This window comes from Triticum urartu, chromosome 7A (assembly GCF_056163025.1).
Source record: "Triticum urartu cultivar PI428250 chromosome 7A, HENAU_Tu73, whole genome shotgun sequence".
In the NCBI taxonomy this organism is placed as follows: Eukaryota; Viridiplantae; Streptophyta; class Magnoliopsida; order Poales; family Poaceae; genus Triticum; species Triticum urartu.
The window spans coordinates 242,536,168-242,550,265 of NC_141879.1; the positions used below are offsets into that span (position 1 = coordinate 242,536,168).

General features: G+C 45.2%; 1 protein-coding gene across 1 annotated transcript; it reads right to left on the reverse strand.

The window, feature by feature from the left end:
* Positions 1-235: 235 nt before the first annotated feature.
* Positions 236-13,006, reverse strand: LOC125521519 (lysine-specific demethylase JMJ30). Its single transcript, XM_048686573.2, has 6 exons — positions 12,452-13,006; positions 4,017-4,226; positions 2,929-3,060; positions 2,688-2,831; positions 1,104-1,196; positions 236-601 (listed from the first exon to the last, which is right to left on the reverse strand). The coding sequence occupies exons 1-6, from the start codon at positions 12,917-12,919 to the stop codon at positions 410-412; spliced, it is 1,239 nt and encodes a 412-aa protein (XP_048542530.2). The 5' UTR covers positions 12,920-13,006; the 3' UTR covers positions 236-409.
* Positions 13,007-14,098: the final 1,092 nt, after the last annotated feature.

Sequence of the window (14,098 nt, forward strand, 5' to 3'; positions counted from 1 at the left end):
AACTCTTATCCTTGTTTACATGGTGCTCATGTATTTCATGATAAAATTTTGACCATCAAATTGACTGATAATACATAAGTTGCATGTTATAAAAATTATATCATTGGAAACTAATTTAAATACAAATTGAATTTTATAGTTTGTGTGACAAGTGCGTTTTATTGATCAAACTTGAACCTCAAAACGTATGTGCACCATGTACATAGCAACAGAAGGAGTAAGAGCAATAACACACTAGTACCCGCTAGTAAATTGTATGCTAGCGGTCAAATATTTAAATCATTGTCACAAAAATAATGATATACACCCAATGTAGCAACGCTACCCACACAAATAGGGGATCATGAAACATGGGTTCAATCAAGTTTTTTCTAAAACTTTCTACCACCTGATGATAGAAACACTAAAGTCATGAACCCTGTGAAGGAAGAATTGACGTGCGCCACCAAAAGCTAACAGAGAAACTGGTAGAAAGAGATCTCACGTAATGCCACCATTTTGGTGGTATGTAAAGCAGGTCACCTTCCTCCAATATGTTGTCCATGAATTCAAGATCTTCTGTCCTTGGGAATTCCTTAACATCAATGTTGTCAAGATCTACCTGCAAAAGTGCAGAGACATTGTTTGTACAATAGTCTCATGAAGATCAATATCATTCAAAGAAATAACAGAGCACATAGCTTTAGGGCGAGAGGAACATGGATAGCTTGGACAATTACGAAGCAAGGTTGAACAGGAGGATGATACGTGGTCAAATATTGATTACCAAACTTGCTCAGCATCAAGGTTGCTCACAGCAGATTTCGGAACAAATTTGGGCATGATGGAACTGTGCCATCGCAATTTCCGGAAAAGTACAAAAGGCAGGTAAACGAAAAAAAAGTTATGTACTACTCCCTCCGTTTCAAAATAGATGACCCAACTTTATACTAACTTTGTATTAAAGTTAGTACAAAGTTGAGTCTTCTATTTTGGAACGGAGGGAGTAGAAGCTAGAGATCTAGTTCTACTTTCTTTGCCTGACAAATATTTTTCACCCATACATTGATCTAGAAATACATCTGTTCCAACCACTGCATAGTTATCTGACACAGACCACGCACCTGGCTCGTATTGCTTAGCATAGTTTCCATGTGAGGGTACAAATCCTCGGAGATGGAAGCATGATAGAGTCTAATATACTTTCTGCCCAAGACCTGTCAAGAAACACATATAATAGATTTATTTAGAACCTAAATGAAATCTGTCACTCCCATTGTCACAATTAGTTAGTAGGAGTAGCTGATTTATAAATAGCTAAAGGAAATAACGGCAGACACTGGGAATAGGTGCCAGGATACGGCCATCTCCAGATCGAATTTAAATTAGCGTAATGTTTTGCTAAACCTATGTTAAGCTGCACGAAAGAATCTCACCACACATCTTAATTTGAGCATGCAAGCGAATATAACAATTAGCTCCGCCCCTCTCATTACAAAACTGTGAATAACATGTGTTTTCAGTGGAAAGATATAACTTCAACAAGTTCACAGCGTACTGGTCCGTGTGCAGCCAACTTTTTTAAAAAATAAAGAAAATACGAAAAACATGAACACAAATTTAGGTGATTTAAAAAAAATAGTAATCACTTAACTGGCTTGAATGAATACTGACATTCTGATATTACCCCTTTTCGGAGCAAAAGAAAAACAGAAAAAGACTAGTCCAACTAAGTAAGCATTCTCATCCATACAAAATGGATGGTTACAAGCATTAAGCATATCAAGGAACCATTAGTTTGTGTGGCAACTAATGATAGCAACAATACAATCCACTCTCTCCATTCCTAAATATAAGTCTTTTTAGATATTCCAATATGGACTACATACGGAGCAAAATGAGTGAATCTACACTCTAACGTATGTCTATATACATCTGTATGTAGTCCATATTGAAATATCTAAAAAGACTTATATTTATGAACGGAGGGAGTATTTGTCTTACTTAATATGAGAATGGTTACAATTTACAAACATATCAAGGAACCATTGGTTTGTTGTGGCAACTAATGATAGCAACCATGCAATCTATCTGTCTTACTCAATATATGTGATTTTTGTTTTTTTGTTTCAAAATTGAAATCAGGAGCATAAGATAGCCTGTTTCTGTGAGAGTTGACTGTGTGGTCTTGATTTAAGTAGGAGGACGCCTGCCTACTGAAAAGCAGACGAAACAACAAAGGAGACAGCTTGGTTCAATATATTTCCTAATGGGGGTGTCAAATTCATATCTAAGTGCAGTCTGCAAAGTGTGTAGAGAACCAGAGATTACTGGTTGAAGGATGAATAAATCAGATTTGGGAACTTAAGGTCCCATGACTGGTAATTAATTTCCAAATAACGCCCATAACATGTTAGAAAAAATGAAGGTTTCGAAATTCAAAACAAAAAAACCTAGTCCACCGATCCCTCATGGCCTCATCCACCAATTCTGTGTGACTAACACCTTCGTTTGCACTACATATGCCCCTTCCCTGAAGTTGAACCCATATTTCAGAGAGAAATTTGCACTACATATACCCTTCTGTTGAAGTTGAGACCCATATTTCAGAGAGAAATTCTTTACATAAGAGTATGCATAATTCCAATTTCCCATAAAGTGTAACTCTAGTTGCAGTAACACCTGTTTGGTTATCATTCATCTGATACCTGAGCAAAAAGGTTGTGATGTGGGTCATGATGCAATGGTGTCACAGTCCCATGAGGGCCAAACCAAGCATTGAGCGATTGGAGTTTCCCACCGCCAGCATAACAGTACTCAGGAACCACTATGTCTTCACGAAGCTCTTTTATCTGCCAAATATTACAAAATAACGCCCAATAACTAGATAGGAAACTAAGTCCGCATATGAAAATAGAAAAAGGATCAAACTTCTCAGGAATAGGTTACCTGGTCAAACAATGGATGCTGGGCTAGATACGTCAAGTTTGCAGAACAATCAGGTGACGACATTCTCTCAAGAAACTGTGAAAATGTGATAAGGTCCTGCCTCCACTCATTACAAACATAACTTTTTCCAACCTGACAAATCATTAATTATACCAGTGTGCTGAGAACTTACATAACAGAAGGGAAAAGGATCCATTTAACAGTATTCGACAAAAAACAAGACCTAACTCATTCAAGCCAGCTACTCTTATGGATAACACAAACAAGCTATTGCTTACGAATGACCTGTTAACTTCACAGGTAGCCAAAAGACAAATATGTGTGCAACTGTTTTAAGATTTATACATATGTTTTGAAGATCTGTTAGATATAAAAGCCGCTTTCAGGGAGTTGTCTCAAATATACAAACAATACTGCTAAGAAATCAAGACTAGATGCATATGAAAAAAGATACCACAAAATCTTTGTAAATGATTTAAAACCAAAAGTAGGCATATATAGGGGGAAAACAGTAGCAGATGGATGGGTGGTATAAAAGAGTTGGTTCAAACCACTAGAAATTATGATTGGTAACATGAATAGACTGATTCGAAGTACAACGAAACATAGGCTAGGCAAGATGCAAATATCCGTATATAGAAGCATGTGAAACAATCTGTCAATAGGACATAATTCTGGCTACTGTCAAAACTAGTCTAGGTAGCACATCTCAAGCTTATATCATACACAAGAACGTAAGGTAAATAATAAGAGGACAAATGTGGGATAGAGAAGCGAATGCAAAAATAAATACTTCCTGAGATAAGCTTGATTGAAGTCCTGGAGATGGAAATTGAGTATATGAGCCACTTGCTGGAAACCAGCCAATTTACTGTAGAATCAGATTTAATCATTCAATGCACTTTTTGAATGAAACTTCATATTATTTCCCAATTAACAGTATATTTATTTATTTAATTTTAATATTTTCTGAAGGAGGCAAAGTGGGCTTCACAATGCATAAGTAGTTTAGTTGACAAAATGTTAGAATTGATTTTGTTTGCTGCATGACAGGTCAATGTGCAAAGCGCAAGTGTGTGAGTAATCACCTCGACAGGAATAGTGCGGTCTCCAGCTATCCTCTCTAGGTATTTTATGTCCTTCCACTTTGTCCTTGCAGGCCAATGATCAATGCAGCCGCTGAGTATAACAGGGGACTCACGTAAAAAGTAATCATGTATAAATGCCTCCAAAGAAATGCATGTCCGCCGCTCGATTTGCTTACAAGATAGGGATTTCACCGGCAGAACTTTGAGCGCCTGAGACAGATTATCATTAAGAGCGTTGCAAAAAAAAGGATTAAATATAATTAGTTAATTAGTACATAATAATATATTGGAGAAATCATATGGCCATAATCCTATGATAATTTTGTACAATATGCTTAAACTAAGTGGGGTTGCCAAACCAAAACCCTATGAAATGGGCAACCCTCTAAGAAACTTCCAAATTTGATGTAGTTTGAAACAAATATAAACAGGAAAAGTAGTGCTTTGGAAAAACCTGCGAAAACTAACCCCATAAGTTCTACAATGTGCAAAGATGAAATAATTGCTAGCAAAGGTGTCCGTGTGTTGCAATGGACCCATAATAGACTAATACCCTAGTTTTGGTATATATCACAATTTTTTTTTAAAAAAACTAGTTTTGGTATATATCACAAAAAATATGTTAGAATTCACCCAAAGTATGTTCCTCTTATCTGTTTGGACAGTGGTGGAGACAGCACCCCGTGAGCCGGGGCAGTTGCCCGGGCTCCCATGGTGCAAGTCCACGGAGCTCTAGTAGAGAAAATTGGGCTAAGTGAGAGTATGTTTGGGCAAAAACTAATTAACTTAGCAACACTTAGATCTTGCACAGGCTCTAAACTTGAGATGGCTCCCCCACTGTGTTTGGATGAGGTGGGAAGGGATGGGGCTGGTCTGAAAAGATAAAGGGGTTTCAGCAAATGTGGAGCTGAGTGGTGGGGTCTTTTGCAAAAATGCCACAACTTACCTTGCATACGTTAGTGCAGATCGGATGGTTGGAAATGGCAGATGGTAGACACACCATCATCACCAATTGGGTTTCTATAGGAGCAAATATATCCCAACAATACATCCATTTATATGGACATCCCTCGCCTAAAGGAGTGTTGATGGTGTTATGGCCCAGGGGTGCCTCATCATACCGGAAACCGGCCAGAGTAGGCCGGCCAGGCCCCCCTAGGTCGGTTCCTGCCTGGGCCGTTGTACCGGCCCATGGCCCGACAACAAGGGCTCAGAGGCCTTGGAGTACACGACAAGGAAGGCAACGTCCAGAGGACCCCTCCGCAACCGACTAAGAGCATGTAACCCTAGACCCGACACCCATATAAGCCGGGGCTAGCTAGTCGATACACAAGAATCTAGAGTTGGAACTCAATCCCTCGATCATCTTTGTAACCCCTATACACAAAATACAACCAAGCAGGAAGAAGGGTTTTACCTCCTCCGTGAGGGCCTGAATCTGGGTAAATCCTTCCATGTTTCCCATCTGATTTACTCGTTTGGACAGAGTACCCTCTCGAGGGATCTGCCAAAAATAACTCCGACAGTGGCAAACGCAGAGATCAGATGAGATCTACAATTGAAGTCAGTGTCTTCGCGTCGGGGCATATGTCCGCGTCCGGCGCGATGTGCTATATCATCGATTCAAGTGGCCATCTCAGGCTTGCCGAAACCTTCGCACTAGGTCAAATTGTCCACTTTGGCAATCTGGAGTTCATCACCAGTTCTTGCGACAAGCTTATCCTCTAGGGCCTAGCTCCTAGTCAGGCCCAGGAGCGGCCGGCAACCTTCATCAACCGACCCACCTCCCACGTCGTCACCAACATTGACACACTACACGACGTCCTGGAAGGAGCCGGTGATAGGAACTTAAAAGCACATTCACTCCCTTGGTGGTTTTGGTAATTCATGTCAACATACATGTTGTTGGACTAATGTTCTTCCTTGAGTATATTTCAGGAAGAGTTCAACTTAGTCAAACCTTTGGATTGAGAAGTGGACCCCTCAAGCTGCTAAGGAATGGCGTTGGCAAAACTTCAAGACTCTACATTTTTTGTTAAGTGATCAAAGATCACATTGAGTCTGTAGGGAAGCCAATACTATTAAAAGGGGATGAGGTTTTGATGATGGTCTAACTGAGTGCTTAGGGATATTGCTCCAAACCCTCGGCCACACATTCATCTATCTCCACAACCCTAAAGTCAATCTCGGTCCCACCGAAACACATTCAACCAGACTCACTGAGATACACTTGACATAGCCACTGCCTAAACCTAGCATCTCGGTCTTATTGAGTTGGCCCTTCGGTCCCACCAAAGAGCATTTGCCAACCTTATGTTGTAACTGAAATTCAATTGAAATTTTTGAATGTTTTCAGTCGGTGACACCGAAGTGTGGAAAGTGCTTAGGTCAGCTTGACTCGGTCCCACTGAGAGGTTTCATCTGGTCTCACCAAAAAACCTAAAGTTCAAACCTTTTGTACAAGTTGGTCTCACCGAGTGGTTTCACCCGGTCCCACTGAAGTGTGCATAAAGGTGTGTTAGGGTTGGATTATTGGTGATGGCTATATATACCCCCACCCATCCACCAACTCTCAGAGAGCAGCAAGTTCGAAGCTTATACTTCTATATCCATTTTCTAAGAGAGAACCACCTATTCTTGTGTTGAGATCAAAGGTTTTCCACTCCAACCATAGGACTTTGATCTCTAGTCTCCCCAAGTTGCTTTCCACTCAAATCCCTCTCCTACCACATAGTCAAATCTGTGAGAGCATGATTGAGTGTCGAGGAGACTATCTTTTGAAGCACAAGAGCAAGGAGTTCATCATCAGCAACATCATCTATCACCTTTTGGAGAGTGGTGTCTCCTAGATTGGTTAGATGTCACTTGGGAACCTCCAATGCTTGAGGAGTGAACCAAGGAGTTTGTAAGGGCAAGGAGACCGCCTACTTCGCGAAGATCTACCCTGAGTGAGGCTTGTCCTTCATGGGCGTAAGCCGCGATGGCATGGACAAGATTGCTTCTTCATGGACCCTTCATGGGTGGAGCCCTCCGTGGACTCGTGTAGCCGTTATCCCCTTAGGGATTGAAGTCTCCATCAACGTGGATGTATGATAGCACCACCTATCGGAACCACGGGAAAAATCTTTGTGTCACCCTTCATTTGCAAAATCTCCTAAACTCTACCCCTTACTTTCTTGCACTTGCATGTCATTTACATTTCGCTGCTCATACTTTAGATATGCATGTGTAGGGTATATTGCTTGCTATCTAACTGGTGCTAAAATCTACATAAGTTTCAAGAGAATAAACCTTTTGCATTGTTAGTGTCTACACCCCCCCCCCCCCCGTCTCTAGACCTATCCTTTCGACCCCACAGAACTCCAGGACCTCAATGAGGAAATGTAACCTGGCCGAGAGTTGCCCGGAGGCAATCCCGGTATCGGCACCATTCCACCCGTGGCGAGCGACGTCAACGTACGAGTGCTACATGGTGGGGGGCCTCTCAGAAAGTCGTCGAAGACACTGCCATCAAGACCAAATCCGAGGAGTTGGACGAAGAAAAGTTGAACATCCCGACCACAGGCATGGATCCCACCAGCTTGAAGATGGAAGAAACAAGACAGAAGATCCTAAAGCACTCAAGAAAACCAATAAGGAGACGAATTGCTTGCTATGAAGGCAGGCCGATCAGCTGCAGTCCATAGAACTGCTCAACGCCTGCCCCGACCGCTGCCTCCCAGTCGATGATGCAGCCGCGCTACCGCAATCTGGCAGGGAAGTCAACAGCCATATCAATGGTCAGGCGTCACCTCCCCCACCGGCTTTCGCACGCCCGCGAATAACATGCACGCAGCAGCCGGGGTATTCGGGAACATCACTTTTCCTGCTCAGATCGGGCGCAGTCCGTGGAGGGGCTGGCACTCCTGAAGACGGTGGTCGTCCAGCAAAACGTCTATGTCAGATCCGAAAGCACAACCGCAACCACGGGTGACATCCGCTCAACGGCAAGCTTGGCATCTCGGTCAAGCAGCCGCGCGCTTCCCCGCGCTGGTCAGATCAGCGGCTGGCGCGGTTGCACGAGGATGTCGGACGTCTAGGCTGGTCGTTCAATGAACAAGACCGCGCCACCGGCAGAGACGACGGACGTCACATCGTCACCGCCCTGCAAACAGATACCGACATACCAACCCTGTATCCGGCATGCTTTGCTGACGATATAGTCGACTATAAGTTCTCGGACAATTTCCATCTATGCCTCGTCGACAAGTACGACGAAGAATAAAACTCAAAGCTTTGGTTGGCTGACTACATAATAGTTGTGCAGCTGGTTAACGGGGATTCTTTTCACGCTATCAACTACATGCCGATCATGCTGAAAGGCTCGGTCCGTGCTTGATTAAACACTTTGCTGCCAGGTCAATCTTCTACTGGAATGACATACATCATGAGTTCATGGCAAACTTCATGGGCACCTACCAAAGGCCAGCCAGCCAACATGACCTTACCAATGTCATCCAACTCGTTGGCTCAAAAAGAAGAACGAGATTGTCGAAATCACCGGTGTTGAGGCCATTACAACATTAAAAAATGGATGTCGAGACGAGTTGTTGATGCGTGACTTGGGCAAGGCAACTCAATGAAACATGATGGATCTCATGAACATAGCTATTGCCTACGCTTCCGATTAGGAGGCCTGGGTGGCCAAGCAAAAGACCATGATGGCCCCGACACAGCTCAGCAATCCAGGAGCCTCCAGGGCAAAAGACAAGTATGGTCGTCCTCGGCGCAATAACGACAACCGTAACCAGAAGCGTTGGAATGACGAACACGGAGATGACAAGGTCAACACCGAGTTCGGAGGCCAGCGCCAGTGCGCTCCCGGCCAGAAGTAGCACCAGTGCTCAGACAAAAAGAAGCAAGGCGGTCCTGACTTTGACGAGATCATGGGCAGGCATGTGATTACCACTCACTAGAGGATGCATGTGATTACCACTCACTAGAAGATCCCGGTCTCCCTAGGGCCAACTACACAAACAGGCAATGCCACTGGCAATAGAGAGCAATGCGGGAAGCCAACAAGAACAAAGATGACGCCGACGACAATAGGCATGACCCATCCAAAGATGGCCGGGGTGGTGGCTCAAGCAGTGGCAACGGCAGGGCCGGTGCAAACATCAAGACGGTGAACATGATCTTCCGCACGGGCAAGTCCAAGAGGGCACAAAAGCTCGTGGATAGAGAGGTCTATGCTACGGATCCCGCAGTGCCACAATTTCCTGGACTGGTGGAATCAACCCATCTCCTTCGACCAGAGCGATCACCCGTGCAGGATTCCCCATCCTGGGAAGGCCACCTTGGTCCTCGACCCGATAGTTGAAGGCTGCCACCTCACCAGAGTCCTCATGGAGGACGGCACCAACCTCAACCTTTTGTACGTCCAGATGCTAAAGAAGATGGAAATTCCGAAGTCCCCTCGTCAGGCTGACCGACACAAGATTCATGGGAATCATCCTAGGCATGGAGGCCCAGCCTCTTGGTTAGATCACCCTGGACATGGTGTTCGGCACGTCGGACGACTACTGCCTTGAGAGCCTTTGCTTTGAAGTCGTTCCATGCAAAAGCGGCTATCATGCGCTCCTCGGTAGACCAACTTTTGCCAAGTTTGCCGTGGTGTCACACTATGCATATCTGAAGATGAAGATGCCGGGCCCCAAGGCGGTCATCACAGCATCCGGCAACTACCAAAAATCCTACGAGGCCAACAAGGCTACAGTGGCACTGGCTGGAGAGGTGACCGCAGAAGAAGAGTTTGCCAACATGCGCGAGGTAGTCGACAAAGACGATACCATCATGACCAAGAAGAAGAAGCCGAGCTCCTCGTTCCAGCCGGCCAAGACACCCAAAGCGTCCAGGTCCACCCTACAAATTCCTCCAAGAAAGCTCATATCGGGACCACCTTGGACACGAAATAGGAAAGCACATTCTGTGACTTCCTCTGTGAGAAGTGGGAGATCTTCGCCTGGCAGCTATCCGATATGCCAGGCATCCCAGTGAATATCGCAAAGCACAGCCAACAGATGTTGTGGCAGTTCTTGTAACGAAAGCGCAGGGCCATGGGTGAGGAGATTGCGTAGCTCTTGGAGGTCGGATTCATCCGAGAAGTAAAGCACCCGACCTGGTTAGCAAACCCGGTCATGGTGCCGAAAAAGAACGACACATGGCACCTTTGTGTCAATTATAAAGACATCAGTAAGGTTTCCCCGAAAGAACCATATCCACTCTCCTGCATCGATCAGATTATCGACGCCACCATGGGGCACGAGTTGTTCTCGTTTCTGGACGCGTACTCCGGGTCCCACCGGATCCGAATGAAGGTGGCCGATCACGAGGCCACCTATTTCATCATGCTGTATGGTCGTTACTCACTCCGACGGAGGCCAGGGAGCGTTTGGTTACTGGATCTATCCGATGGGAGATGGTAGCACGGGGTATTTTCAGCCGGTTTGGATGGCGGTCATGTAATAGGATAGGCAATTAGTTTTCCTATCTCTCTTTTGCCAGCCGGTTGTGGCTTTTATTTTTGTTCCTTAGCTCTTTGTGAGCAGCTTTTGTTTGAGACTTTAAGACTATTGTTGAACCTATTTGCTTGCTAATAAAGGTGGCTGTATGCATCACTCTGATGCAGAGGCCGGGGATGTCCCCCTTTTCTAAAAAAAAAAATCATCACGCTGTACACGCCGTTCTGCTACATCACCATGCCTTTTAGGTTGAAGAACGCATGCGCCACGTACCAGCATACGATGCACAAATGCCTGGATAAGCACGTCGGCGTACGATGCACAAATGTGGTTAGTGCAGTCCTGGTGGTCGAACGCAGGGAGGAGGGCCACACATACAAAGTCCAAAGGTCGGTCTACTATGTTTCTGAGGTGCTTTCGCCGTGCAAGACCAGATACCCGCATTATCAATAGATCGCGTAGACCGTCTTCATGGTGTTCCGGAAACTGCGGCACTATTTTCAGGCCTGCCCCCCATTACGGTAGCAAGCCAAGTCCCCCTGATATAATCAACAACAAAGATGCGACTGGCCAAATTGCCAAATGGGCCCTGGAATTGATGTCCTTCGAGATCAAATTCCAGACTCGCTGAGCTATCAAAGCACAGGTCTTGCCGATTTTGTTGTGGAGTGGACGGAGGACCAGCAACCTCACCAAGGAATTGATTATAAGCATTGGATCATGTACTTTGATGGTTCAAAGATGCTTCCTGGCTTGGGGGCTGGGGTAGTCCTATCACGCCCTTCGATGGCCATAACCACCGGCACACAGAGGCTTGAAGTGTGGGGGGATTCTGACCTCACTACCATAGGGGAACCTGGAAGATCTGAGCCCGGGGGACTACCAAAATTAAGTCCTAGTGTCATGCCTGCTAGGTGTCTCGACCTGAAATTATCTAGCAGGTCATTAAACTTAATCGGACAAGTCAAGTCATTACGTCACTATGGTTGCTAAGTAGCTGCTAGGTGCTAGAATCTGTGGTACTTCTCTACATTTCGTATATCATCCCACTGAACCAATCCATCTGCCACATCCCGCCTGCCTAAATGACTAACCTATTCAGCGACACCGCAAGCTTCTTCCCATGGTGGTCGGCGGCAACCAACGCTTGCCCAGCTAGCTTATGGAAGGGACTCAACTCCCTCATCACGCTTGTTGCCTGGGCTGCCTGGAAGCACCGCAACGCCGCTGTCTTCGATGGCCTACGGCCGTCTAACACAGACCTTGTGCGCGCCATCAAGGATGAAGCCACGCTTTGGGCTCGCGCGGGAGCCAAAGGGCTGCTAAATGTTATTCCTGTATCCTGATTTTGAGATGTTGAGGCTGAGCATCCTCCATCATGCTCATCTTGCACTCTTTTGGGACGCCAACTTGCGTACGCCCCGTTGAGTTGCTTCCCCCCTCTCTCCTTTGTATTCATTTGCTACTCTCCTCCCCTATCAATGCAATGATACGCAACAATGCCTATTGACGAAAAAAAACTAACCTATTCAAAAGAACAGATTCAGTAATTTATGAATTTATGAGATAAACTGAATTATATAAAGCTAAAGCATGCTTGGCTTGTAGCCAAAAATTGGCTAGCCAATATTTCGGCATACGAACATTTGGGAATCCCAAAAACTTGCCAATAGAAATTAGCAAAATAAATTGCCTAAACATTCTGGCTGCAACCTAGGATGCAAAAAGTAACACTGGCTGCAACGCGCACAGGAGATATGGGCACTTGAAGCTTTCCAGCCAGTGATCCAGAAAATTGTCTCGAGTGAACCACTCGGCCGAACTAATTACCGGCAATACCAGCATACTGCTAGTAATTCTAGCTCTGCATTTTCATGCATCAATCTTAAAAAAGAAAACTCGCAATTGGCAGGCCAACAGAATAGAAGTACTCACATCGCCGAGGTCTCGATTCCTACTGAGCCCTTCCCTCCACCTCTCCACGTTTCTGCCGGCGTCTCCCGCACCGTCGCCTTCGCCCTCGCGATTTCCATTGGCAGGGACCTGCGCGATGGCTGCTTCGAGCTCTGCGCGGAGGAGGTCGCCACCCATGATGAGGCCCATGTCGAGCGCTCGGAGCGCCGCGCGGCGGTCGTCACCGGCGCGGAGACTCGCGACGTGGAGACAAGCGAGCGCGTAGGCGTGCCGCCACGCAGGCTCCACCTCGCTCCACGGCCCCGAGTGCAGCTGCTCCCAGGCCATCTCCCGCGCCGCCTCCGCCGCGCGCAGGTCCCCCGCGGCCGCCTTCTCCGCGGAGGCCACGAAGGCGAAGCCTCCCTCCTCGGTGATCTGCCGCAGCAGCATCGCCCGCTTCTCTCCTCCCGCCGCCGCTGCCGCTGTACCCGTCGGCTCGCCGGTGTCCATCTCGGAGTCGCTGAGCCCTTGGAAAAGCGCAAAAGCGGAGGTGATGAGGAGTGGAAAGGGAAGGAGATATTTTCGGGTGCCCGTGTGGGTCCGTGGTCGGTGTGCTGCTTACTCGGATTCGGGCGTGAGGTGGATTGATTGGATTTACGATTGTGCCCTCGCTCCTAGTAAGACATGAGATATTTTCGAGCCGGATACTTGAGCTCGGATGTGAGGCAGAGGAGCAAGATTTACTTTTCTACCCTTGGTCCTGTTCAGGCTAAGATATTTTCTGAGTAAAGATATTTGTACGTGAACGGCTAGTAAAGACGGCGGGAGTATCGGTGTATCACAAGGTTCCTCCCTAGTCACGTTGACGTATTTTCGATGCCCGTGCGTTGCACCGGGCGATTAAATTAGTAAAACTCGGTCCTTATATCATTTTGCAACACTTCTTATATTCAATTTTGACGAAGTCGGTAAACATGTATCCTTAATTATCCAGTAAAAGCCTTCCTAACATCGTTCGCCAGGATGTGTTTCAGCTCCGCACTTTTATCCGATGACAAAATAGTGGTGTGCATAGAGTGGTCTTGCAATTGTTTTTTGATTGTCCAAAGTAACACTAATATTTTTTGTAATTTTTGGAAATATTATTTGATTTTTTTATAGTGAATTCATTTTTCTATGACTAACAATTTCATTTGTAACTTTTTTGCACTGTTTAGGCTTGGAGTAAAATATAAGGACTTGGTATACACAACACGCACACTCTCAGAAAAAGATGAGAATATTTCTAAAAAAAAGAGATGAGAATAATAAGATTTAGTAACGACTTGAGATGATGTGAATATTAATATGTAACGATTCCTACTCAGTTTTCATGAAAGTTTGTAAAAACTTCAAAATATTTTCACCTCTATTAAATTCCTGCCAAAAAATTTCTATTTGCTAAAAGATAAAATATGTTTTTGTTTGAGTAACAATAAAATAGCAAAAAAAAGATTAAAAAAGAGAAACACACTCAAGGGCCAGCCCCGGCCCATCTTTCTTTAAGCCAACTTATAATAAAATAATAAGTAGCGGGTACACCTCCATCTGGTATTCTCGGCGACAAGCCCTACATGAACATATTTTTCAGAGTCCGTTGGTTACTCATCATTTTATTATGAAGTACATCCGTGAGCTTGAAGAGTATAG

What these genes read in the sequence shown, in the direction of transcription:
- LOC125521519 (XM_048686573.2), bottom strand. Translation starts at nt 12,919, where the DNA reads ATGGACACCGGCGAGCCGACGGGTACAGCGGCAGCGGCGGCGGGAGGA. An exon ending in ACCGCACTATTCCTGTCGAG is followed by an intron (nt 3,061 to 4,016) that starts GTGATTACTCAC and finishes ATGATTTGTCAG; the next exon opens with GTTGGAAAAAGTTATGTTTG. An exon ending in AGCATCCATTGTTTGACCAG is followed by an intron (nt 2,832 to 2,928) that starts GTAACCTATTCC and finishes AATATTTGGCAG; the next exon opens with ATAAAAGAGCTTCGTGAAGA.